This window comes from Anopheles maculipalpis, chromosome 2RL (genome assembly GCF_943734695.1).
Source record: "Anopheles maculipalpis chromosome 2RL, idAnoMacuDA_375_x, whole genome shotgun sequence".
NCBI classification, from domain to species: Eukaryota; Metazoa; Arthropoda; class Insecta; order Diptera; family Culicidae; genus Anopheles; species Anopheles maculipalpis.
In genome coordinates, this window is record NC_064871.1 from 32,467,257 (window position 1) to 32,494,162 (window position 26,906).

General features: G+C 40.8%; 3 protein-coding genes across 12 annotated transcripts in view; 1 reads left to right on the forward strand and 2 right to left on the reverse strand.

Annotated features, from left to right (window-relative positions):
• Positions 1 to 26,906, forward strand: part of LOC126558283 (serine protease snake-like) — a 483,926-nt gene that overhangs the window by 42,690 nt on the left and 414,330 nt on the right. The gene's annotated exons all lie outside the window — the stretch shown is intronic.
• LOC126559705 (ataxin-2 homolog) overlaps positions 1 to 26,906 on the reverse strand; it is a 111,423-nt gene that overhangs the window by 17,926 nt on the left and 66,591 nt on the right. The window lies entirely within an intron of this gene.
• LOC126556657 (RIMS-binding protein 2) overlaps positions 6,779 to 26,906 on the reverse strand; it is an 82,000-nt gene continuing 61,872 nt past the window's right edge. For 4 of the 10 annotated variants that reach the window (XM_050212057.1, XM_050212065.1, XM_050212066.1 and 1 more), the window contains 8 exons: positions 26,638 to 26,899; positions 23,206 to 23,414; positions 22,550 to 22,723; positions 20,435 to 20,887; positions 20,120 to 20,359; positions 19,071 to 19,377; positions 15,599 to 15,666; positions 6,779 to 7,492 (listed from right to left, as the gene is read on the reverse strand). In XM_050212057.1, coding sequence (XP_050068014.1) covers positions 6,887 to 7,492; positions 15,599 to 15,666; positions 19,071 to 19,377; positions 20,120 to 20,359; positions 20,435 to 20,887; positions 22,550 to 22,723; positions 23,206 to 23,414; positions 26,638 to 26,899 — 2,319 coding nt within the window. In that variant the 3' untranslated portion in view covers positions 6,779 to 6,886. The remainder of the gene's footprint in view (positions 7,493 to 15,598; positions 15,667 to 19,070; positions 19,378 to 20,119; positions 20,360 to 20,434; positions 20,888 to 22,549; positions 22,724 to 23,205; positions 23,415 to 26,637; positions 26,900 to 26,906) is intronic. The other 6 variants (XM_050212061.1, XM_050212059.1, XM_050212058.1 and 3 more) reach the window with 6 other exon arrangements.

The window sequence follows — 26,906 nt, forward strand, 5'->3', positions numbered from 1 at the left end:
CGTGCCACGGCGAAGGGATATAGGGTGTTGATCGCGTGTAGATGTCGTGTTCGTTTCTGTGTTGAGTGGTGGTGTTGTGGTGGAATGCAATGCGTGTACTTTTGTGTGTGTGAGATAATCTGCGCCACCCATTCTAGTCTTCCTCCGTTCTATGCCAATCTGCAATCGTTTTTGCCTAAAATACGGGGGGAAGTTTGAAAATGGACTGTAAACAGTAGTAAAATAGTGTGATCGATTGTCATTGTAGTATTTGCTCGATGAGAGATTGTAGATGATACGTGTGAGTGTGTGTTCGAGGGGTTACATTTTAAAACTAGTAATGTGGCAATACTAATGAAATGTACAAAAAAGCAAATAAGAAAATGCAGCATATAAGATGACGTTTACAGCGTACAGGCAAATATTTTGCGGATAAGCCTGTTCGCTCAATCAGTCCTCACGTGATCTGCGACTATTGCGGCGAAAGGCAGGGGCACCAGAAAATTAGGAGAGGGCCATTCGGAAGCGAAAAACTGTCAGCGAAATTAGTAGTTGTAGTAGTAGCTAGTAGTGGTGTACTAACGCTATTAGATATGTACTTACGATTTGCGATAAAAGATTTCGAGTTTTTGATACTACATGAGAAGCGCTCTTAGGTATCAGAAGTAGTAGTAATAGTGATGGTAGTAGTAGTAGTAGCAGTAGTAGTAGTATTATAATAAACGCGTACTACAACCGTATAACAGATTCATAGTATCTCGGATTAGGAATTACGTAAAATCGGTTCTACTTTCTTTCGATTGCAACGAAACCTTCAATTGCTAAGGTTTAACCATTCGGTTGCCGCGAAAACTCTGTTAAAGCTGACCGTGAGGCTGTTTTTTTTTAAATCCTTATGTGAATGTATGTTTGTGCATGGTCGAGTGTTCCATGTTGTGTAAAGATGGCGTTGAAGTGATCTTTTTTTTCTACAAGAATTGAGTTTGTCGAGTCGTACTGTTGTGGACTGTGTGATGCCAAAGGTGACAGTATGGCTAGTGTTTGAGGGTAGTTTTATCAGTAGCACAAGTAGTAGTAGTTGAAGTAATAGCGGCACAAGTAAGAACGCCATTATCTCATGTGCGTTTCACTTGCGTTTATTTATGTGTTCTCTTTTATTTCGTACTCTTTTTACTCTGTCTTACTTGTCACGAAAACAATAACCGTAGTCTAGTCCTGTCACGTCCACGCACTACTATGCTTGACGTATCTACTATACGGTAGTTTCTCTCTCTTTTTTTACTGTATATGTTTTTGTTTGTATTTTTCATGTTTTGCTTTTCACGGTGTACTCGCGCAGAAAGGAATCGTAGAAGTTGAATTTTTGTTTTATGCTTCTGTGGTTCCATTTTACTTTCTCTTTTTAACAATCACAATGCTGTTGTTTTGCTTTTTTACTATTTAAGTGACGTTTATGACGTTTCCATTTTCCGCTATTTTTCTTCCAATTATCTAGTTTACAGTGCGAACAAAACTGAGCGGTGGGCGATAGCCCCCGAAAGTATGCAAACTAAGGCAAAATAGCTGACTTTTTCGAGTGTTGGTTTTGTTAGGAATTGATGGCAAATATTATTCGAAGCTAAAGACTTTGTTTACTCCCGTGGAACGAATACTATCCATGGCAGGGTATACTCTGTCCTCTGGCATCCTCACTGTGCTTATTGGCGTTTCCCCCCGATAGTTTTGTTGCTCGCCCTGTGTCGATCAGCATATTATCTTCGGCATGTTCGTGTGAATGAGTTAAGTTTTTCAATAATTTATTTAATTTGTAAATATGTTCAATTCAATTATGGTGGGTAAACATTTGTGGTCGTTTTTGTTCTGCTCCTTTTGTTCCGCCTTCGGTTCTTGCTTAAATGCCTCACACATAACGATGATGTCCACTATGTGTCTGTGCAAACAACGTACACACAGCGTCACTGCTGTCGACGGCTTTCGTATGATAACTGCTAATAGGTTTTAATTTTTACAGTACCTACTTACTAAATCTGGGGAAGCAGCAAATAAAGAATGTGTTCGAGCAAATCGCAAATCTTCATGTCGTGGTCTGGCTATGTATTTATGTTTTGATATTTATTGTTACCTTTCTGCTGGTTGCCTCATGTACTGTTTGTGTTTCGCGTTTACTATCGTACGGTAGCGTTTACGCTACTGCTTACGGACGATGCTAACCATCTTCTACTAATGGCCGTTGCAAAATGTGAGACTGTGTTTTGCAGTTTCATTGTTTTATGTACAGTTTTGACTGACCTATTCGTACGCGTAACGTGTTTTCCATGTCAATGACAGTTGGTTCTTATTTTCATCCCAGTCATTTTGTTGTAATATTTTCCTCTAAATCTTCGTTTATCAATTTTCTTTTGCTTCTTTTAAGTTTTACGCGCTATTATGTTCACACACATTGGAATTGCTTGACTTGCTCGAGTGAATTTATTATGTTTCCTCTTTCTGCCGTTTTATCGTTTCGTTAGTTATTGTTTTTGAATTTTTTGTTTCACACACTTTCTGAATTGTTTTTTTTTTATTTATTTATCTTCCGTTTTTGTTTCATCATATACACCTACACAAACACAGAGGCTTGTGTGTGTTTTTTCAATTAATTTTCCCAGGTTATACTATTTGCTTCTTGATGGCGCTTCTTCAAACCAATTTTTATTAAACAAATTTACCATCGGGCTACCATTCAATTCAGGAAACAGCTCCCAAGTCTGCTTCAAGGGAAGAGAACAAAACTGACAAACGAAGTTCGTAGAACAATGAATCAACAACGAACGCGACATTGTGATGATCGACTGATCATGGCTACCATCGCCCCAAACCCCTTCCACTCCTACTCCTCCTCACCCCCACCACCCCACCCCAAAAAGGTCGGCTTGACTCTAGCTGACATCCGATTCGATACGATTTTGCTCTCCTTCTTCTGTTGTGTTCTGCATTCCCCGATTCCGGGATCGATTGCAGCATGTTTTGTTGGGATAGCGATAAAGATAAGTGTGTTAAAGATAGTTGTTTGCACAGTGCACAGTGGGTGGGATGGCGGATATACTGTTGCTTTGCCCGTTGCCGTCATCCGCATGCCAAGCCCATCTTGACCCATCTAGTTGCCAGCTTCCTTTAACCGTGCTGTGCTGTGTGCCCCTGGCGAACCATTTGCTTACTTGCTTGTTTGCTTGCTTGCTTCTTCAGTTATGTTAAATATTGTGCTACAGACGCGCTTATTAAATACATTTACTTAACTTTTTGTTTAATCTCCTAAACTTCTAGTGCAGTGGTTTTTTTTCCTCTTCTTCTCGGTTTTGTCCCACCCTTGGCCTCCCTTTTAACGGTTTAATGGTGGGTGCTTCTGCATCTGTTTTGCATTGTTTACAGCGTCTTTTGCTTTTTTGTATTTTTTCTTCCTCTCGTTACACACACACACACACACACCTTCTTTTTGTGTTTTCTTATCCCTTTTTAAGTGATAGCGTTTGGATCTGTTACCTCTTTACATAGCACTAAACTACTGTTTGCGATTTGATTTACGCACGATTGCGCCACCGTTCGCTTTGGATATTTTCCTTAGGGTTTTTTGTTGTTGTTGTTGTTGTGTGTTTTGTGTCTCTGTCTTTTATACTCTTATGTGCATGTAGTGTTTTAATGTCTTTTTGTGTTTAGTGTTTATTAAGTTTTAATATAATACTTTAACTGATCGTTTTTGTGTTTTTTTGTTGTCTTTTTCTTTGCATGTTTGTTTGACGCATTACTATTTTGTTCGGCTTTGCTAGACATTTCGTGAAAACAGCACTTAAAGAGAAGCATATGACGTGAAATGGTGGCGCAGTTGTTTGATTTATGTTTATCGTTTTTTTTTTTTGCTAAGCTTTTCTCTCCCCTTTTCTCTCGCCAAATGTAAGGTTGTAAGTTATGTAGTTTTTACTTTTTGTATGTGTGTTGTTTTCTGTATTTAGTGTATTTCCGGCTCCATAATTTACTTAAACCCAACTAAGAAAGCTTTTACATAACGCTTCGCTCTCACACTCACACACGCAAACACGCACACACACAATCTCACAATGGAAAATGCCACCTACAGCACGATATGGTCTCCAACAACGTATGTTCTCACTTCTCGGCTAAATGTAATGCGATGAAACTGTACGCCAGTAGGGAATATATGTATATATGCTTTTTGTTTGTGTGGAGGAAAAAGGGGAATGATATGGGTTACGATCGCATCTAAATGTAAATATCACCTTGTTTTATAGCTTCCGATTATTCTGCTCTTTTTGTTTTGTTTTACCCATTCGGTTGTTGTCCGATTTGCTTGACGCTTTTTTTTTTTTATTCTTTCTTTCCTACACTAAAGGGCTGCCCACCCATGTTACCCATTTTTCTAACGCACAAATTATTTCCATTAGGTTGGGTTTTCCACACCAGCTTTCTGTTGTTTCTAGCATGTGTGTGTGTGTGTTTTGTGTCCGCGTGAACATTATTTAAATAATTGTTTATTATTTTGTTTGTTTTGTTTTTAGTTTTTAACAACACTCAACAAGGTTTTTCCCTCCCACCGGAACACTTACATGCACCACTAATATGTTCGCCCCCGTGAGCCTGACTTTTCTTCCTCGTTCCGTTCACGTGTGTATGTGTTAAGGTTTGTATGTTTTGTGTTTAGTTTCAATTTTTCAAACATGAAGCGTTGTATTATGGGTTAAACACTGCACGAAATGTTAACCGGAATGATTTTCGACACAATCGTCACCGATTTCTTAAACTTTTGCCGTTTCGCACTCCCCTTCCACATTGTTTTGTTTTGTTTTAGCTAGAATAACAAATAGAATACTTTGTTTTGACGAAGAAACGTGTGGTTGTTTGTTTTTTTTTTTTTGTTGGATTTCTGTTTTTTTGTTTACTTTTCTTTTATTCTTTTTTTTTTTTTTTGATAACGATTAGCTAAAGTTAAATCCATCTCCTATCCAGCAGCATGCCCCCCTTATGCCACCATTAAGATTAAGTGTGTATCATTATTTATATCCTACTATATTATTCTGTTTTTGTTTTACCCTCATCTCTCACTTGTTTATTTGTGATTGTGTAACATCTCTCGTAAACGTAAACGATCAATACCACGCACTTTCTCCACAGAAGAAGCAACACTTACAGTAAGAAGGGAAAATTAAAACAAAACCAAAATAGAAGAAAATGGGAACGATTTTTGAACGTGAACGTGTTGCAAATAATAGAAAACGTTCGAATTGTATGCATCAGGAAATGCATGGAAAACGCAACCGGCTCAGACACTTCCATCGATCGCTTTCAGAGGTAGCGTTTGTAACGGGGGAAAAAAACACTAACACACACACACACACACACATTCAAACATCTTTGCTTTAAGATAAACGGTGGCTAAAGAATGAAAGTCCATCAACAGTGGATAACAGAGGCGTGATCCCGATCCACCATTTTGTTTTTGCTTTTTTTTTCTATCCGTGTGTGTATCTTTCAACATATATATATGTGTGTGTGTGTGTGTGGTATATGGGCATACTGTGTGCGTAAATTGCAGGCGGTAAACACTATTATAGCTACTAATTACTAGATATACTTATTACAGGGTTTTTTTTCCTTTCCTATCATTACGAACCCTTTCGAGTAATTCGAGAATAACTGGACGCTTGCCTAGGAACAAAAACAATCGAGAAGAGAAAACAAAATCCAAGGGCTCGGTCTGAACGAGCGATCCCCCTTTTAACGAACGCGAGATCCCCGTAAAAAGCTTTCCAGACACACAGTAACAGCTCCAGTAACTTATATGTACAACACCTTCGGCGACGCAACCGAGTCCTGTCCCTTGTTTCTTTTGGAGTAGGGAAAGGGATCTTGGTCGATCTTCAACCCAAATGAGACGATCATAAACTACGATCACGTGTTTGTGTGTGTATAGTAGGTATAATGTCCATAAAGTCGGACCACGCAAAACAGAACCCTCCTCCCGGGCGGATGCTAGGTATTGCTGCACAATGTGATCGAGATAAACATTAGCAGGGATAAATCGATAATCTATAGACTAGGACTGGGTGTGTCTTTTTGCTGTCTTTCTCGGTTGCGTTTAGTTAATCTCACTAGCTACAGTTCTATAAGGGGTTTGGAATTTCGCTATTGTCGTCCTTGAAAATTCAAATACAAGTCGGTTAGAAGAGAAAAGAGAGAGAGAGAGAGAAAGTTGAGTTGAATGAGCAAGAAAAAGAGAGTGAGTTAGAGAGTTCGTTTGTTTGTCTTTTTTTTCCCTTCATCTTCTTCCCTATGCTGGTGTGCTCGTATCCTTAAATAGAGCGATTAGTATTCTTTGGGGATTTAGTGTTGTTTGTTGTTGTTGTTGTTGGAATGGGCACACTGTCAACAGCTTTTGAATGCTTTTTTTTTGTAAGATCCTGGCACGGATTATTTTAGAGATCTATATTCGACACCTTCGCTAGGCGCTTGGATAGGCTTGGAACAAGCGAGGAACAACAATAAAGCGTTTGGCGAAAGATAGCGCGAATTGTGTGATTGTATGTATGTTTTTGTTGTTGTTGCTGTTGTTGTTGTGGGGCAGACCACAAGCAGACTCCATTTTATGTTGCTATTTTGCGTATGTATAGGGAGGGGGGGTGTGTGGGTGTGTGTGGATGATAATTTTGACCATTTTCTTTTTTGCTGCTCCATATCACGAACCTCCAAACCTTCGAACCGGTTCCGAACACACATACACCTTCCTTCTTTCGCTCGCCCTGCTCTAGTGAAGCCGAACAACGAGCCGGACGCAGAATCGAACGGTTGCTCGCGGCTCGGAACGATAGTTACAATTAGGATAATAACCATAACAATAATCATAATCAAACGCCTGGGGTTATTTACCGCCGAGACCGAATTTCATAAATATTAGCTCCTTGCCTTTGGACAGGATATCACCGCCCGGTGCCGCCATCTCCTGGATCTTGCCCATGATGTTGGGGCCGCCGGGTTGCTGTTGCTGCTGCTGCTGCTGACCCGGTTGGCCACCGGGTTGCTGCTGCATTGATTGCTGTTGCTGCTGTTGCTGCTGTTGGCCGCCACCGCCCATTCCGAAACCACCGAATGGGCCGGACGATTGCTGTTGCTGCATCGGTTGCTGCTGTTGCTGCTGTTGTTGTTGGGTGGCGGGCTTTTTGCCGAACAGGCCACCGGTGGCGGCACCGGCCGCACCGGATAGTAGATTGGACGCGGTGGAAAACACTCCACCGGAGGAGGCGGTTGTGGTCGGTGTCGGTTGCTGCTGTTGCTGCATCATCGGTTGCTGTTGGTGGGACTGTTGCATCATCGGTTGTTGCTGCTGCTGGTTGTTACGCATCTGTTGCTGCATCGGTTGTTGCATCTGCTGTTGCATCGGTGTTTGCTGCTGTTGCTGCTGCATCCCGCAGACATTACCACCGATCCCTATCCCTTGACCGATCATCCCGCCTATCCCCGACATCCCCTAGAAAACCCCACCAGCTGCGTTAGTATGCGGATAAGGATATTATGGTAAACAAATGACATCGAACACTCGCTACTGCTGTGCTCCCCTCCCAAAAAAAACCCCACCAGCCCCGCGCAGAGAGTGAGATAGTGAGATAGAGAGAGAGAGAGAGTGAGTGAGCGAGAGAGAGAGACAGAGTTACAGAGAGAGAGAGAGAGACAGAAAATAAACAGACATGTCGACATACACAATTAACTGTCCAAAAAAAGGGGGAGGGGGGGGAGTGTTTGAGTGGGTGAGCTTTTTTTTAAGTGTATTTCTGTTTGTGGAGTGTACAGCTTTGTGTTAGCTGGTTTGTAGTAATCCTGATCGTTTTGTTTAGTGAATACCTCAGCAAGATGACTCTCCTTTCGTTTTGCTAGAGTAAGGTTGGCAGGCTGTATCCAAAAAAATACGCACTCCTAACCTGGATCTATTGGTTCAGAGTCTTATAAAACAAATTTATGTAAGATATTAACAAAATCTAGCTATTTTTTTAACGAAATATTACAAACGCAAAACCAAACTCTATAAGAAATCAATGGTCACACGAAGCAAGAGAGCGCTTCGGTGAAACTGTTACAATAAAAGGAATCAAAGTAAAATGAATGAATCTCTTTAATCCTCGAAGCGGTTTCCTCACGCATGTTAGAGGATCCTATAGTGGCAAACCATGCATCAATCCACCATCATGTGGCTGACCACTAGCGGTTGTCAGCAGGGAGAGAACCTCTCGTAACACGCTACTCAATATTTTAAAACCGAACAAGAAACATTGGCGGGAAAAAAACAGTATTTAATTGAAAAATTAAACTAGAAAGCGTTTCACAAACTCGGTGGAGCACTTACGGTTGGCCGCGAGATCGAAAACGACGTGTGACGAATCGTCGCTCCGATGTTTGCTGAAACTTCACACACGCACACATTACCTTCCAGGCGTTATGAAACGACTGAACGAGCAATTGTCTAGGGTGTGGATTCTTAAGTAGGATTAAATTGGGCAAATAGAGTTAAAAAATTAACAAAGCAGAAAACTAGGTGTAACCCCGCTAACTTCTAACACCTGTTTTTTTTTTTGTGTTATTGGGAAGTTTACGAAAATGCTACAAACTCCCTGCCGTAGGCTGAATCTGGTACGTGTGAACAAACTATCATTCGAACTTTGTAATTGTGGAACAAGTGTGAAGTAAGAAAGGGTAAGGAAAAGTAGAAGATTGAAGTGAGAAACAAATAAACAATTCAAAGGTGGAAGGAATAGAGTAACAAACACGGAACGAAAACAGTTTAAAGCAATAATTTGAATTAAAAAAAAAGGAAAACCATTAACTGCTAGTCAAAGTGTTTAACATAACATAACAATCAAAGTAGAAATACGTTGTCTGAGCTAGCGAATCTAAGAAAAGTGTTTTATCTCTTAATTTTTAAGTAAATTGATGAGCTATTGAATGTGAGCACTTGAACTGGGGTATGAAATAATGGTGAGCTTCTGGTTTCACTAAAAAATGTGCAAAGAATGATAGAAAGCAAGAAAGTATAAGAAAAGGAACGTAAAAATTTAGTTAGGGGAGCGCTCGGTAGTTAGGGGAGCGCACCGGATGTAAAAAAAAAGCTCGACAATATTGTGGTTCAGGTGAGCTTTTAAAAGCTGGAATTGAAGGGGACGTTGAGGAATGGTGAAATTTCAATGGACAACAGCTACGAGTTTGGAGAAGGGACGGTGTTTAGTGTCTTCCAGACTTGCGTAAGTTCACAAAACTCGTACACGAGGTTTCAGCTTTTGTTGAAGTTTAATTTGAAAAAAAAAAAGGATCTGTATCACTTGTAGTAGTTGCAAAGCAATGCCTCAAGATACTCGTTGCACGTAATCGTTTTAAAAATACGTGCACTGTAGCTATGCTAAAACTTAACTGCAAAATATTACGAATTCTGTGTACACGCTGTTAGTGCTGGAACAACCAATTCGCAAGGAAAAACCAGCAAACCGATCTTCCACAAACGCATGTCGACTGGTCGTCTCATTTGCATGAAAATTCAATTTAAAACTTTAACCGAACTGCACTTGCCCACAGCGGGTAGTAAAGGGGAAGTAAGCGTCCTGTTTGTGCAACATGGTGCAGCTTGATTCGATTTTGCAATGGATTTGTCCGAGCTTTTTTGCTGGTCGACCAGTCCCGGGTCGGGCTGCATTTACAGTTGAGAACAGACATTTAAATTCAATTCCTGTCGCTCGCGAGCGTTCCAGGTCGATGATAAAAGGCGAGTGAATGTGCGTCTATTTACAATCACTCATTACGGGCTACGTGTGCATGCTACAACTGTTTCTATATGCTGTGCTCTGTGACAGCGCAATTTTCGCTTTAATAGTTTTAGTTCGCCTTCGCTTATAATGACCAGGGTTCGTCGCTTAAAAAAGCAACGACTTTAAAAACGTTCTGACTTTAAGAGTAAACTTGTCAAGAGTCTTAGAGTGTTTTTTTTTTTTTTTGTTGGTATTATTTACAAGAGATGCATCAGTTTTAAGGAAAATCAAATAGAACCTCTTCACATCTTCAGTGTATTACAATGGTGCGTGGCCTGTGAGTGACTTGACGATTGACGAACAAACTCAAACTAACTGACAGACTACTAACTATTGATTTTTGTTGGCGTATCACTGTGATATTTCCAGTTGCCTCAAACTATTAGTATCTGCTGCTGTACACACCGATGATCTGTTTTTAGTTTGGTTCCCTCAGAGAAGCGTGAGTATACGCAACGGGAAAGGAAGGAAACGAAATGGCTGTTAAAGCGTTGGTAAAGGATGTTACAGTACGTGTTGAATAAATGATAAATTAAAAATCAATCAAATGGTGGTAAAATGAAGCTAAAAAATACGAAAATCATAAGACGAAAGTTATCGAAAGAACACAGGGTGAAGTACAACAAAAAAAATAAAAAAAATTAACGTTGATTTATGCTACTCTAAGAAACTGTTTAACACTATCATGCCAGTACAAATGCAACACGCTATAGAATCACAAAACTTGGTTTTGAACAGTAGAAATATTTGTAAAAACACTAGAGCACTCAGGTACTATCAATTCAACCAAACTAGAACATTGCTCTATAAACAGTGGGTTGAGTGGGTATAGTCAAACCAAAGCAGTTAAGTAGAACACGTGATTTGAATCATATTATGCAGTTCTTTATGTCGATGTTATGTAGATTTTTACTAAAAACTCTGATTGTTTAATGTGAGTTGTTTAAGCACGAAATTCTGGCTGAACTTGCTCTTGTTCTACTACTTTAAGTATCAAAATTATTGAACTATTCTAAGATGTTTCAAGCGGCTGCTCGATTTCCAATCATAATAGCATCATGTTAATAAATTGTATATAATAAATTCGCCCTCACTAGTGTCGCTACTCGTTACATCATCGGTGAAATCGGTACCACGCCACACATCACCAAAAATCCATTATCGCGACAAAACCAAACGCGACGGTTTAGTTAAAAGACTTGCGAGTTGCGACTAATAGCATCGCAATCGATCTCACGCACTCTCGCTTGCTTGCCACGTGCAGTTGCGCACTGTAATGTATCCAGTTTCAAGCAAGCTGCTGCAAATGCTGCCTTTGTTCGCCTGACGTCCTGGTGCGAATCGGGTCGGATAGATGATACCGTGCCCGAAAAGACAATTGACAATAAAAATTGATGCGACCCGTTTTCGCTTTATTGAGCACCGGCCCCTCGCACCCACTATACCCTAGGGAGGATAACGATAACGAGACGCGGCCAAGAGGGCGGGGATGGGAAGCAAATGTTGCCACTTTCGGCTGCTTTCCAGGCTTCCGGGTGGTGGCGATATAGGTCGTGACGATACGGCTGACAGCTTGACGAATAGTGATGAATTGAGCGAGTGGAGGATCGCAAATAAATGTACACTCGCCGGTGTTTTTTGCCGTACGCAAGATCCGGCAAGGTCAGGCATACTGTGCCACCCCCGACACCCCGACACACAGCAGTGGCAGCAGCTGCAGCTGAGGGCGAACGGGACGCAGCAGCCCATAAACGTTGCCCGCACGAAATGATGGGGCCAAAAAGAAGAAGTAATCGAAAAAAAGGCGATCATTGCTGGCCTGTCCTCCTGCTTCGGAGTTGGGAGTCTTCTCGAGGAAATGAAATATCGTTATAAAAAAAGGCACGCTTCTATATGCTATGTTTGGCCATTAATGGTGTGTCTTCGTATTGCGAGGTCGTCCATCCATCGAGCGTTGTGTCTTGATAAATCGGAAATTTTGTTGATGGAATGTGGTGGAATTGTTTACTACGATGAGCTTTCGTTTTGCCAAGAACTTTGAGAGAATTGAAGATTTTTTTTTTCATTATTTTATTAATAATTCTAATGCAATATTCTTCGTTGGAAAATAATATTTGAATGGAATATTTCTTCGCTGCATGTTTGGTGAATCAATAGATAAAAATATTAATAGCTTATCTATCTACAAAACCGTATCAATGATGGAGGTTCTATGGTGTAAATTTTTGTTTTGTTTCAATAAAATTTAAAAAAGAAAACATGAGCCTGCAAATACGAGACACTTGTGCGGTGTTGTGTGTCACTCTGTAACTATACCAAGGCACCTCACTGGTACCGTATTGGAATAAAGAAACAAAACACGCGCATTATGTTGTGTAGTATGGTGCAAAAGTTGGTAAAGGTGGAACAAAATAAATGCCACTAGTATCGCTACGGTACCATCGATTTTACAACTCTACTACTACAACAACGCCATTGCTACGCGAATAAAACAGAAATCAGTTGAACATGGAACTGTGTTGGAAAACACACACAAAAAAGGAAAACAGAAGGAAAAATACGAGCAAATTGTACATGTTACACTTTGATACGAACAAACACACCGACTGATACACAGCACAGCACATAGGGACAGGCACACAGACACACCGAAAATTACACACACACACGAACACACTTATGGTACATCAATGCTACCACTTTTTTGCGGGGCAATGGTAACAAGTGAGTGAGCTGACTCATTTCTTTGAGTGGAAGAGTTGAAAAGCAACGGGAGCAACTGAGTGGAAAATCAAAGCGCCCAAAGAATCGCTTTGGAGCACACATGAGCCTAAAGTGAAAGTACCAGGGGTCCTGAGGTCCATCGCGAGATGAGGCTATGACATAACCTTCAATATTAAATCGTGCGTGCGTTCGACCTAAGGTTGGTTATGAAGTTGAAGTAATGTCTTTTAATTTACTGTTAAAAAATTAACTTTTTTTGTACTTTTATACAACTTTCGTGACAATCGTCGAAGGATTGTTATACTTATACAAAGACAAATGTGATACAAAGAGCAATGTTTGTTTTTATCTAGCAAATAGTAAACAAGTTAAGCTCGCAATAAGCACAGCTAAACCAGGCAAATATAGTAGATAGATAGAATAGAGAGATAGAGCGAGAGAAAGAGAGAGAGAGAGAGAGAGAAATAGATAGGAAATAAGTGGCAAACGGACACTCAGGCAGACGACAGTAGCAGACAGGAAGGTTCACAGATAGGAAGTTCACAGGAGGCAGGCCAGACAATTAAATTGGACAGCATGTTCACAGTTCTACCAGCACATAGACTTCCCTGCCCATGGTACCAATTAGTGGTGTCTTCTGTTGTGGGTAGTAGTCTGAAGAGTTAAAGAGCTCGAATTGACGGAGATATTACTGGAGTTTTCATGTATAATTTCTTCGTCTACTGTGAATGTCGCCTTGAAATCTGAGTTTGTAATCTAGTTTGTAGCATTGACACCGTTAGCATAATGCTTTGTACTGTAAACGTTTGTTCACTGTCATGTTTTAAGCCCGCCTGTTTATGTGGAGCTGAGCAAGAGAGTAGCAAACGGTTCGGTGTACTGTTTTGTACTGTAAAGTGATTTAGATGAAGTTGCTGCGAAAGGCTGTTCTTTTTTAAACACTGGTTTCAAAGTACCGAAACAAAAGCTTAAAAAAAGAAGCTTATCGAACGCAAAAAGGTGTACGAACTAAAGAAGACGAGTTATTGAAAAGAAATTAGGTAAGTGGTTTCGCTTTATTTTGACTTCACTTTATCACACTTTCAGCTTGTTTCAGTTAACATCAAGATGCAATAATAAGAAATATCATTCTCTAATAGAGCGATAGGGACAGATGGTAGGAATGAATTCGTCCATAGTGTACAGGTGAAAGCGCAAACACTCTAAATACACAAAACGAGCCTAGAGTGATTGTTGGAAATCTGCACTAAGAGGAAGTTAAAATAATGCGAAAATAAAATAGAAGACAAACACATAAAAAAACCGAGGCAACATTCTCAAGCGAATAAAATCGAACTATTTAATGAATTATTTCACACGGTCACTGACAGTAAAATCATTCTTTGAACGGCCATAACCTCAATGTTATGCCAACCTAATACATCATGTGGCTAGCGTGAGGAGAAAATATGGTTTTTAACATTTTAAATACATTCAAGAAATGCAATCATTTTCACATGGCAATAATGAAAAGAGAAGTGCAACTGAACAAGGAAAAGAGTGGAACATTTTCATTAGAAAGTATGACGTCATCAAATGAATGTGAAGTGAAGGTTTATGAAAACAACAGCAAAGAGCTGTTAAATTGTAATTTAAAAAAAAATAAAATCGTTTCACTTTGCAATAAGCCAATTATTTTTATCAATTACAATTGACGAGAAAATTGACTACACAGATTTTTACACATAACAGTCTTATTGCTGAAGATGTTTCCGAAAAACATGGAAAAGAATAAATCGGACTAATATGGCGCAAGCATACTAAGAAAACAATTTCATAGTATATAACAAGGAATATACTAAGAACATGTAACAGCTAACAAACAAACAGTAAAATAGAGCAGGAGCCAATGTGAAAGATTACGGAAAATAGCTAAAACGAGTTAATAGAAGGGTAAACTCTTTCTTTCGATAACGATGCAAGAGACTACATCCAGTATACAAGAGTGACAGAGCTGAAAGCGATAGTAGATCAACAAGTAACGAGAGTAATTATCAAACACAAATATTAAAAACAAAATTAGAAAACTATTCAAGTAAACTTCGTAAAACAAAACAAAAAAAAACGAAATATAAACACAATAACTACAGAATTTCCAACGGCTGTTCCGGTTTCCTCGCAGCAAGTTGCTAATTTTTTTCTGTATTCACCTTAGGCACCCGGTCGGGCACGCTTATAAGCTTTCCGATTTAGAAATGCTTTGCCTGAGTGAGTTGAACCTGAGCTGTGAGCTGATATGGTATGTTGTAGATTATAAAACTATTGTGATGCGTTGTAATAGTGTGAAGGGGTTTTTGGTTGCAGTTTTGTTTGGCAAAAAAAACTAAACGAAACGAAAACAAAAACTAATGCTGTGTATTAGAAATGGTTGTTTTATTCTGTTAGCTGTGACAGTGATTCTGTACGACAAAACGACATGGTACGTTATTTTCCGGTTCTCGGCGGTTAGGGTGTAGTTTTGGAGGCACACAAGCAGCGAATGTATCGAGGGGGTTTTTTTCACACGAGAGTTGTGTTTTATTCGTTATGTGACGCGTGTTGGTTTTGTTTATTATATGAAGATGAGAGAAAGGCAGAAAAAGAAACGGAACAAGCTCATGTAGAAAAATAATCGACTAACTATGAATTTCGGTTCCACTGGGCCCAATGCTACCTGTAATTCTATTTTATAGGCAGGTTTTGTGTTTGGTATTTTGTTTTGTTTTTTATAGCATCTAATTTGATGAGTCACTTTTTTGAGCTAAAATATCACCATGGACGCTGAAATTCACAATTAATGTTTTATTTTCTTTCGACCACATGGTCGCAAGCCCTGGCCAAGCCAAGGTTGCGTGTTTCGTTTATTTTTCTTGCTCAAATCTCTATGTGGTTAAAACTTCCACTTGGATCCCGTTTGGCATCGGTTCAGTCTTCACATTGGAGATCGCAAGATCGTTTTGCTGTCTTAAGTGGGTTCGATTCACTTAATCTCACTCCGATACTGTATCGTTTGTATGACTTGACTCTTGAGTAGTAGTAGTTACCTGGGGTTGGTGATCGGGGGCAGGGTGACCCATGTTGTCTAACAGTGTAGGGGAAGAAGGGCGAGCATCTAACAACAAACAACATAAAGACTTGACATTTACCACAGCAGAGCAGAGAAATCGTAAAAGATAAATTAATTGTAAAACAGCTGCCCTGAGCGGGAGTTTGATAAGTGTGTGTGTGATACTGCTGCTTTCTATGTTTAATATGCACACTGCATGTATCCTGAACCTTGTTTCAATATACTCACTACGATGAGGTAATTTACTGCTTACTTTAGCACGCTTTTCAAAGCTCCCGTTCAAGGCAACTGTTTGAAGGGTTGGAATTATTATAATAAAATTAAAAAAACGAACAGTAAAACATAAAAAAAAATTGGAAACGGTAACTTATGACGGAAGTAAGAGAGTAAAAAAGATGCATATGTGAGTGAGTAGTTTTTGTATTAAAACAATGTTTCAAAAGTTGAAGAAGTAGAGCAAAAAGTGTTTAATAAATAGATCCAACTATCTTTATGGAAAAAAACGAGGGAGCGAACTGGGAAGTTTATAAAACTTTCATCAGGTATATATTAAAAAAAAGGTTTTAAAAATTCATATATTTATATATTTATATAGGTGTGTGAGTGTATGAAAAGCGATACAATGAGAAGAGATTAGGAGTTTAGAGAGAGAAAGAGAGTGAGAGAGTATGGCAAAAACGGAAACAAGAAAAACTATTTCTTCACTCGACAAACATGATTAGATACATGAGTTTATTGGAAAAATGTTTGTAAAATAGAAATCAAGAGAGAGATAGAGAGAGAGAGAGAGAGAGAGAGAGAGAGAAACAAATCCAAACAGAAAACAAAACATAACGCATACATAACAATTCAGACACACGAGGATCAGTGGAAGGATCAGTAAAGCCGGGTAAGTTTTGAGAAACGAAAGCCAAACAACAGGGAGACAATAAAACTTTGAAGAGAAACTCAAACGATAGTAGTAGTAGTAGTAGTAGAAGAAGAAGAAGAAGTAGTACGATAACAGGAGAGGAGATTGTTTGAAAAAAAATGGTGCGTACACTGAACATTTAAAGCTTTTTAGTTGATTTACGTTGAGTGTCGAAACACGGAGTCATCGGGATCTTAGGCTGGTGTTCGTCACGGCAAACCAAGTTGCTGCCTTCTTATCAGTCAATGCATTTTTGTATTGGTTAAATCGAACAAAAAACGAACTATAAAACTGAAATCTAATATTTTTGATCGCTTTTTTTCGTTCACTTAAAACGGTTGCACAAGTCCATGATTATATCTTCACCTTGATCGGGTATCGGGCATCATTGTAACAGGACTGGAAGACGAAGACCAAGTTGTGCTACATGTCTCATGTTTACACATGTTTTTGGTTTGGTTTATATGTTATGTGCAAAAGGCGCATTGTAAGAAGAACATTGCTACACTTGGTTAGTAAAATCGTTTTTTCCTGATTTTAATGCTGTTACCGGTTGATTTGTAACAGTTTTTTTTTAAGTTTTAATGTTTCTATTTAAGAGCTAGCTTCTGTTCACGTTTAGAGTTATTGTTCGTGATTGTATACTTCTTATTAATAATATAAATACTGGCAGTGTTTAAGTGTTTTTAGAGGTTTTACACACACAAAAACACACACTTAATCCACTCGTCACATACAAGCTGGCTGCTAGTTTGTAATGCAACACCCGGGACAATATTAACAATTATTAAGTACTCACGTAAGCCTTCTTCATCGATATTCTTCTGTGCTTTGGTGAATATAACACCAACAACATCACTTATTGCTTTAATCAACCCATTTTAAATGTGTGTTTCAATGGCATTCAGTTTCGAAATCGACTGTTGCAAAGTGCTCAAAATGTTAACTGATAATATAAGAAAAAAAAGGGAAGAAAGGAAAAAAATAAAATGAAACACAATATATTATGGCGTAAATGGCAAAAAAAAAAACTGGTTGAAACAAAACTTAAACACTTTGCAGATAAAAACCAAATCGGACTAATGGAAAGAAAATCCAGAATCGACTCGTGTAGTTATACACTCAACAGGAGAGAGACTTAGTTCGTTTAGTAAGCGATTGATCGATTTCAATCAGAGTGCATAATGCTGTCTGAGCGTGTTTTTTGACACATTTTTTGTTTGTTGGTTTTTTCTACCTATATGTAGCACTGATAGTTGTTGATTGTAAAAGACTGAAAATGTTCAGTGTTTCTAGTGAAATTTTCCTTAAAACAGTTCTGTACTATTTCCATTCCCGAGTGGGATTTGTTTGATTTGAATTGCTTGTTTGGTGAGAATAGTGACACTATACTGGTGTGATGTTGGTGAGCCGGAAGATGGTGAAGGGAATGCTTGGGGGTTGGGCTTGTTGTGGGGTGGCCCATGAACACACGAAACGATGGCAACTGTTCTGCAACCATCGCATTCGGTATCAACGGCATAGACCACACGCTAGATGGTGATTTGAATTCGTGATTGAAACAGTGGGTTAAAATGTGAATGTGTCGAAGCGAAAAAAGGAAAGTTTCTAAACCATAATACGATGGGAAACAACTCGGTAGGAAAGAATGGTTATTCGTTCATAAAAGAGGAGTTTTGAGTAGGGCAGTAGTAGCACTCGCTACCAATGTGACGGTATGTTGTAGGAGAAAATACAATAGGACTCTATCTTTAAAAGAAGGTGAATAGTGAGGCCGGTTAGCTTTTAGAAATGAGATGATATTGCTGGTGGATAAGCTTGTCAAACTATGGAAAGGAACTTAATAAAAGTAAGCAATGGAAAATCAAGTTAAAAACTTTGAAGACCATTAGCAATAATTTTAAAGGAAACTTTAAATAAGTAAAGAAACAAAAAATAAGGAATAACAGCAAAACAATAATTTGGGAAATGATAGTTTATAGTAATAATAAGAATGATAAGAGCTAAAAACGCACTTCTAACACTAAGAAAGCAAAATAAAACATAATATGCAAGCAAGATAAAATAAAAAAATAAATGAGAAATACATAAAGCATGAACCTAATGTTGCAAAAGGTAGTTGAAAGAAAAATGATGATGGAATTAAGCTAAAAGGAGGGTGATTAAAAGTAAAGAAAAGCAAGAGTTAGTTAAATAAAAAAGGCGCTTAGTAGTGAATGAAAAGAGCATAAGAAAAAATAACGATAGAAAGACACATATGTTCGAAAGTGTAAGAAAACTGAGTCTATTATGATGAATAAGACTCATTAGCAGATAACGAGAGAGACAGTAGCAAAAAGGTTAGTATAAATGGCACAGAAAAGGGGTAAACGTTTCGGAACAAAAATGGAATCGGGGTAGGAGTCTGAGAAACTCAAATGTCCGTAGAAACGCGGGAGTAAACAGAACAGGAAACAACGGAAAAAAGTTTCAAAAACAGGATATCTGAACACTACCGAAAAACGAAACGGGAGCGCAAACTAGCTAGCCTGTAACGTACCTTTGCGTTGCGGACCCCGTTGGCTCATGCCACCCATGCCGCCCATCATGGCGTCCCGCGGTGGCGGCGGAGGCCCGCGGGCCCCCGGTCCGATCCCTCGGCCGCGGTTGTTGTTGCTGTTGAGCGTGCGCTGGGCCAGATTGTTGCCGGCCGGGCCCTGCTGGCTGTACTGGTCCGGCGCTTCCGTGAGGAAGTTGGACGGCACCAGCCCGCGCACCCCGTCCAGCTCGCCCATGTAGAAACCGTCCTCGTCCATATCGCCATACACTAGTATGACGGCACCGGTTTGGAAACTCAGTTCCACCTGCAGTGAGTGGGGAGTGGGAAAGAAATTGGGGTAGAGCCACATAAGTCAATTACGAATGCCACTACGGGATGAATTTTGCGGGTGGTTTCACTGATCACGGGTGGGTTCATGGGTCGCGCACGACTGCTGGCTTTGGTGATTGGTGTTTGATTTGCGATTTTTGGTTTTTGTATGTTTTCTTTTTGGCATGGCTAACCCCAGTTTTCTGTTACGAGAGCACTGTTCGAAACTGTTGGAACACGGTTCCGCACACACATACAAACGCGCTAAGTCTAATCTGGATGAAACGCTAGGCGTTTCTTGGTGGGTTTTATCGCTAGGTGATAGAGATAATTGGTACTATTAATCGTGATTGAAAATTCGGTAAGCAATCATGCAGCATGCAGCGAAAGAAAGGATCGAACGGAAAATGAAATATCAAGGAAGAATAATAACTGACACATTATGACAACGCTTCTCCAGGAGTTGAAGAGATCGCTTCATCAAACGTGTTTCTTATGTCGAGTCCCTGTCTGGTGAAAACTGAAACGCCTATTAAGACGCAATGTACCTGCTCTCTCTCTGTGTGTGATCGTTTGTCGTTATGTGTGAAAATGGATCGACTACCATCGACAAGATGGTAGCAGATAGCAGGTTAGACGGTGGGCCCGGTGTCCCTAATACCGGTAATCTGGACACTTTCAGATTGGCATGAGCAATATACATATGGTCATGATAGATACGTGCTAGTCTAGGGCCTCACCTCGGCATCCACGTTCGGGCTCAGCTCCTGCGGATCGTAATCGTACAGTGCGATCATCCGCTTCACTGGCATGTTGGCGTAGATGTCACCCCATCGTTCGCGGCTAATGCCACGCACGGACGGACCCACGCCACCCTGGGCTCCGTCCTCAATCTCCTGCACCATGTTGTGTGGCACAAAGCCACGGCGACCGCGCAGCTCGCCCCAGTAGAAACCATCCGGATCCTTCTCACCGTACACCTAACAAAGCAAAAGAGAGAATCAGTCAGTTCCTTCTAAGATATCCCTTGGAGGCTGTGCGCCGATGATATCTACCTTGATCGTATCACCCTCATTGAACGGCAACTCTTCTTCGCACGCATCCGGATTGGGGCTCATCGTGGCCGGATCGTAATCGAAGAGGGCGAGAAAATATCTCGGCTTCTTGGACGCTCCGATCAGGTGCGGTGGACATGGTTGCATTCCTTGTGCCGTCATCTGGCCCTGGCCCGGCCCAACGCCACCCTGTGCCATTCGCTGTTGCTGTTGCTGCTGTTGCTGCTGTTGCTGTTGCTGCTGCTGGTTGGGCATCGGTTGGTTCGGGTTCATGCCGGGCCGTTGCTGGTTGGGGTTTCGGTTCATGCCCGGTTGCTGCTGCTGCTGCTGTTGTCCGGCCATACCCTGCTGCGATTGTCCCGGACCGGTGTTACCGTAGTACTGTTGGTTTGGTCCTTGGGGGTTCTGTTGTCGTCCGGCTTGATTACCGGCCATACCCTGATTGCGATAGCCCTATGGATAGTCGAGTATGTCCGGCAGTGTGCGTGTTGAAGAGGGTAGAAGTGATAAGAGAAGAGTGGTATTATTACAGCAAGATACCGGATGACGCGTGGTAAACGAAAACATATGAGAGGAGACGGAAGATGGATGAATTTCATACGCAAACTGAAACACGTTGCTCAACGGCATACAACATCGAATGGCTGCAAATTGTTTGCAAGCGTTTTACAGGTACAAGATACACACACACATATAATTATAGTACGATCGATTTAAATATCATCATTACCGCGGAGCAACTGAAACTGAAACGAAAAGTACACAAAACTGAGGAGCAAACAAAGCAATCAGCATTACAGTTTGTACCACTATAATGTCACTTGGAGATGAATTTACAAAGATCGCAACTGTACGCCTAAGAATGGCGGCGAAATAAAGTACCGGGTGGGGGAAAACAAACAAACAAACAGTTCCTGTTCGCGTGTTGAACAAACTGGCACTACTGTGTGTTTGCGATGTAACGTGACTTCCACTTGAGGAAGAATTCGATGCATGATCTACTGCAAATCTTTGACGCTATTGAGTAATGACTTGACGTGATGTGGGTTTTGATGCATTTTTTTTTTAGACTTGATCTTATACATTACATCACATCCACTAGCACTATATACATAGGGTTTGCATTTTGCTGCGTAGCTCCGAACTCGGATGTGCTGCTAGCTACGATTTTACCATGGTCGATCGGAACAACGGTGCCCCATCATGTAGAGCTGCTTAGCTAGTGCACCATCCTACAACCTTTGCTTTGAGGGGGATCCTGCCAGGGGTTTACGGTCAACGAACGTTTGTGAGTATCAACGCAAGTTCTCAACTGCTGCACCGGGCGAAGCGTGTTAATGTCAAACTACATAGCCATGCGGTGGTTTTGGGGATTTGGGTTGTGTTGAACGGTGTCATCAAGTTACTGCCACGTGTACTATTGGTTGGGTTTAGACAAGAAGGAAGAGATCTCCGAACAATGGTGAAGTGAGGGCAAACGGAGGAGAGTAAACAACAAGGACAATAATGCTGATCGCATATGCTATATGTACAGATGTAAACGATTATTGTACAAAAAGGCACAAAGCAGTGGCCACAAATAAATACACACGCACACACAAACACATAGATGTAGTTAGTGAGCTTGACTCAGTTAGTATCGAAAGACAGGAAAGAGGAGTGATCGACACTGATCGAAGATAATTTTTTTTGTTGGAAATAGTTGATGCCTTAAACAGTCATTTTATTTTAAACAATCTGCATTCATTCTAAGGCATAATTTTGTTAGTTTATGTTGCTTATGTGTGTGTGTTTGTATAATATAAAGAGTTTTGTGTTAACAATTAACAGGTTCCGGTGTGAAAAAGGACGTTTAGTTAGCATGTATGTATAGAGAAGAATAGCAAGAACAATCAGTCAAGGCAACATCCTGCACTTAGAGTAGTGTACAACAGTTACAAAGAGAGAGAGACAGTGAAAGAGAGAGAGAGACAGATAGAGAGAGAGAGAAAATATGTGTGTTGAGTTACAGGGTGAAAGACAAAGTTACTGAGACAGTGAAGACATTGCTGGTAGTAGTAGAAGTAGTAGTGGTAGAGAGAGAGAGAGAGAGAGACTGCGTGTATTTGCTCTAACCTGTTGCTGCTGCGGTGGCCCGTGGGAGCCACTGCGGCGACGGCTACTTCCGCCGCCACTGCTGGCGCCATCTTGGTACTCGCTATCGTCACTAACGTACGTATCACCGGCTGCATCTTTCGTGATTTCGATCGCCGGTATGCTGCTGCTATTTGAATCACGCTGCGATCGTTCCTGTATGTGTACGGGGCGTGATGGAGTAGTAGTGGTGGTTCAGTATTCGGTGTACGATATGAATTGTTCGAGCGGAAGGTTGTAGATATTTTATCATGTGTGCCTGATGGTTTACAATAATTTTACAACGCCTCGTTCGTCCTCTCAACTAAGTGCGAACAATTTTGACTCATAAACGTGACAGTGTGTGGGATACACAAGTAGTGACAACAATCCTCAACAACGTCACCATCCTCTCAGCTGCTGTGGACTGATTTAATTAATAGACGGGTAGAACCTTCCGCATTTAGGCAGAATCGAATACGGATACGAATTCCAAACATCAATTTAATTGCGACATACATATGCTGACGACATTCTGAGCACGCAACGCTGACAGAGCATCCTTAAGCTGATCCAGGGAAGAGAGGTCCAATTTTGCCCACGAAAGGAAAAACCCAAAACCCGTAACTTAATACATGTAGGACAATCTTCACACTCACCTGCTGATGCATCGATCCCGGGTAGATCTCCTTGTCGCTTAGATTTTCGTCGTGATCGATGACCTGGTTGGGATTCATCTGCTGCATCTGATTGTTCATGCCGCCCATCACCTGGTTGTTCATCATCCGCTGATTACGCATGTGACCACCCGGTTGCGGTTGCATCGCACCTCCCGGGTTCCGGTTCCTAGCGGCGGCACGTACTTGGTCTTGATTGTGTTGCGATTGTTGTTGTTGTTGATGATGTTGTTGTTGTTGTTGTTGTTGTTGTTGTTGTTGATGTTGTTGTTGTTGTTGTTGTTGGTGAAGAAATTGTTGTTGTTGTTGTGATGTCGGTAGTAGGGGAGGTGGTGGTTGTTGTTGTTGTTGATGTAGTGATGATGATGAATAGTTTAGTCCATTTTCAGTATTTGGTTCAGGGTATCCGAAGCCAATAATTTTGAAAGTTTTGCAATATCATCGAACACACGTGGTACACGCGTAAGCGGCACACAATGGGGTAGATTTTGATGTTTTTTTTTTGGGTTGGTAAGTTGGTAGTTTGGTGGTTTGGTTTGGTAGTTTGGTTTGAATTGGTTTGGTGATGGTTATGGTATTTTTTAAAAATTTGTTGGAGCAGCAATGAACATGTTGGTTGGGCGCGATGAAACGATGAACGTCAATCAAACCGATGACGTAGTCGATTCGAGGTACGGTTTTTCGGAGTGGACAGTGGATAAACGACAGGACAGTTTATTGGGGAGAGATTGGGGCGAGAGGCAGTTCGGAAAGGATTTGGAGAGTTGAGATTTTGAGGAAGGAAACAAGAAAATAAACGAAAAAAAAGAGGAACAATTCTGTAAATTAAGGTATGTAATTGTAACGGCAGCAAAAAAACATTGTTTATACAGATTCACCATCATCACACACAAAAAAGGGATGGCAACAGTGTTGTTGATGCTTACTTTACAACGGACAGTGACACTACAGCTAGCACACATGCTGTCCTAGACGTAAACGGAAAGCAACTTGAAACATAGAACACACGGTAAGATGCTGTTTCAAGGCGTATTAGTTTGTGGTGTAGACAGATAATCAGAACAGGGAACACAGGTTGGTCGGCACTATGTTGTGGGAGCAAAGTTTGACCTGCTGTTTTTAAAGGGGTTTTTTGTGGCAAAAGCTAAGTTACATTTACTTTCATGAGTTACACCGAGACAACAAATATTTAATTTAACTTTTTGTTTAGATTCACAATGTTACGTTTAATTGGAACATATCGAGTTTTGTGAGCTTAAGTTTTTTTTGTGAGTAGCTTGAAAGCACTTCCTGCGCAGAATCGTACACAGCACATTGATAAAGACAATATGAAGAAGATATTATGGCACATTCGGTGGTCTGTTTGTTTAGGAGTTGTGATGGCTGATGCATGTCTCTCCAGCTCCTCTCCGACCTGTCCGAGACGAGTATGCTGACTCATACGATTGTTTTTTTTCGGTCCAACACACAACTCACAACACAAAAAGAGATAACGTTCGTTGATGCAACACAATCTTACGACAAAAAATGAGGCTATGTAAATCAACAAGTGTCCATGTCGCCATATATTAATTAACACATTATATATTATGCTTATTTCTGTACGTTTCAAAACACGACCTACAGGTTGCTACGATCACCTTTGCACTTGAAGCTTTTTGTATCACAAAATGCTTTAATAACTCTCCAAACTCGAACCGGCGCTTGATTTGGACAACCAAAACGCGTACACTTCACTGGACAGGCCGTTAAAAACTGTCGCAATCGTAGCCCAAGAAAGAAGCATACGGGCGCGAGAGTATGAGCGCGAATCGAAACAGAATTGAGAGAACAGCCACACGCCATTGATGACGTGGTTTGTCCGATAGGAAACAAAACCTTTACCCTTGCTTCATGCGGGCCCCCATTTCCGGCGTATAACCAATACATGAACGCGACGCTTGCGAAATCAAAAAGCGCGAACGTTTGGGTGCGTTTCGTTGCATTATCGGTCGGTCTGGGCGGTATGACGTGATGCTTTAGGGCATGCGCTGTCGAGCAAAACGTCCACAGAGCGAAGCTTGTACGATCAGACAAACAAGGGTAGCAAAGATAGCTTTGCAAAGGGTAGTTGTTTTGGGTTGAACGTGATTGTGCTGTTTGTGTGTTGGTGTGGAAGCGTATAGCGTGTAAATTAGTACGCATCCCCAAGTCGATTTGGAAGATCATGCTGAAGTGGTGTGACGCTTTATAAGTTACACTTATTGCGTGGGTTTGCTGGTGAATGAATGTGAATGTGTCACACCACTTCGGTTAGTAACCGAAACGCGTTTTTATTGGTTGTTAAATCTTAAGAAAACTGTCAAAGTCGCGTCGATCGTTTGGATCGGCTTAAAGAGTCGAACACTCAGACTCAGACAGGTGATAGAGAACCCCATCTTGTTCGATAACTAATAAAGAGCGGCCTTATGATAGTTTACAGTTTGTGCTTATATTTGTTTGGGGGACGTTTAGTAGTTAATATAGTATTTATGTTGTAAATATTACGATTCGCGTGTCCTTAACACCGTGTTTTAATGGTTCTAGCTTCTACACATTGTACAAACGACAACGGGTAGTTAAAGGTAAGTGACACAGTTTACTAACAGTTGTGACAGTGAGCTGACACACAGCTTCGAATACTACCAGAAGGGATCAACTATAATGTTGCTGGTATGGTTGGATGTTTTGTTTTTAATTATTATTGTTGTGAGATCTGTATTAACAACCGTAAACGAATGAGTGGACTGACACCGGGAGGATGGCCATAAAACAAAGAGCAAAATATTATATGTACATTAAACAGAAAAACACAATAATTGACTGGCTAGTATGAGCTGAGAGATGGAACGAAAAAAAGATAGGTCGCTTGGAAAGAAAGAATGAATTACGATAGCATATGATGTTGACGATAGGTGGAGCGGAGAGTAGTGAGTGGGAGGAACAGGACAGACAAATTAGGAAAGTTGTCGGAAGGATACAATGTCGGCACCACAACGAAAGGTTCGTAAAGGTTATTCGTACCTTTGTTAGAAGATTCCCCATGATTATTTTTCGTTTTCTGATCTCGTTTGTGGTGCCGATATAGTGCTTTAAGGAAAACGGGTGCTACAAATCGTGTACTACCGAGCAAACAACACTCATTCCATTCACGCACACTAAACTAAAAATAGATACATCGATCAACCATAACAGCAAACCAATCGGGCCAAGTGTTTTTACATTATTGTGAGCTAAGTGCTCCAAAGTTTTTCCAGTCCAACAGACACAAAGAAAAACTTGATCTCGATACGGTGTGCTGTGGTTGGGTGGCATTTTCAGACGCCAAAAAAACGAAAGACCTAAACAGAAAACTAAAAAAAAAAAAACCAACGGAACCGGTGGTGGAATATTTACTTGGTATCATTGTCGGTGTGCTGTCCGCCGACTGTGAGTCGCGCGATTTGGTCCGCACGGTGACGGCACGCGGGTTCAACCCGACCAGCTTGCCGATATCGATCAGGGCATGATCGCCGGTCGGTGAGTCCACGTCGGTTACCTTCTTGCCGTCGGCGTACACGGCGTACCCGGTGACTGGACCGGACGAGGGTGGACGCGTTACCGGTTGCCAGGTCACGAGCAGCGTACCATCCTGCGGTCCAGCTTCGACTTGGATCTCCTGAGCG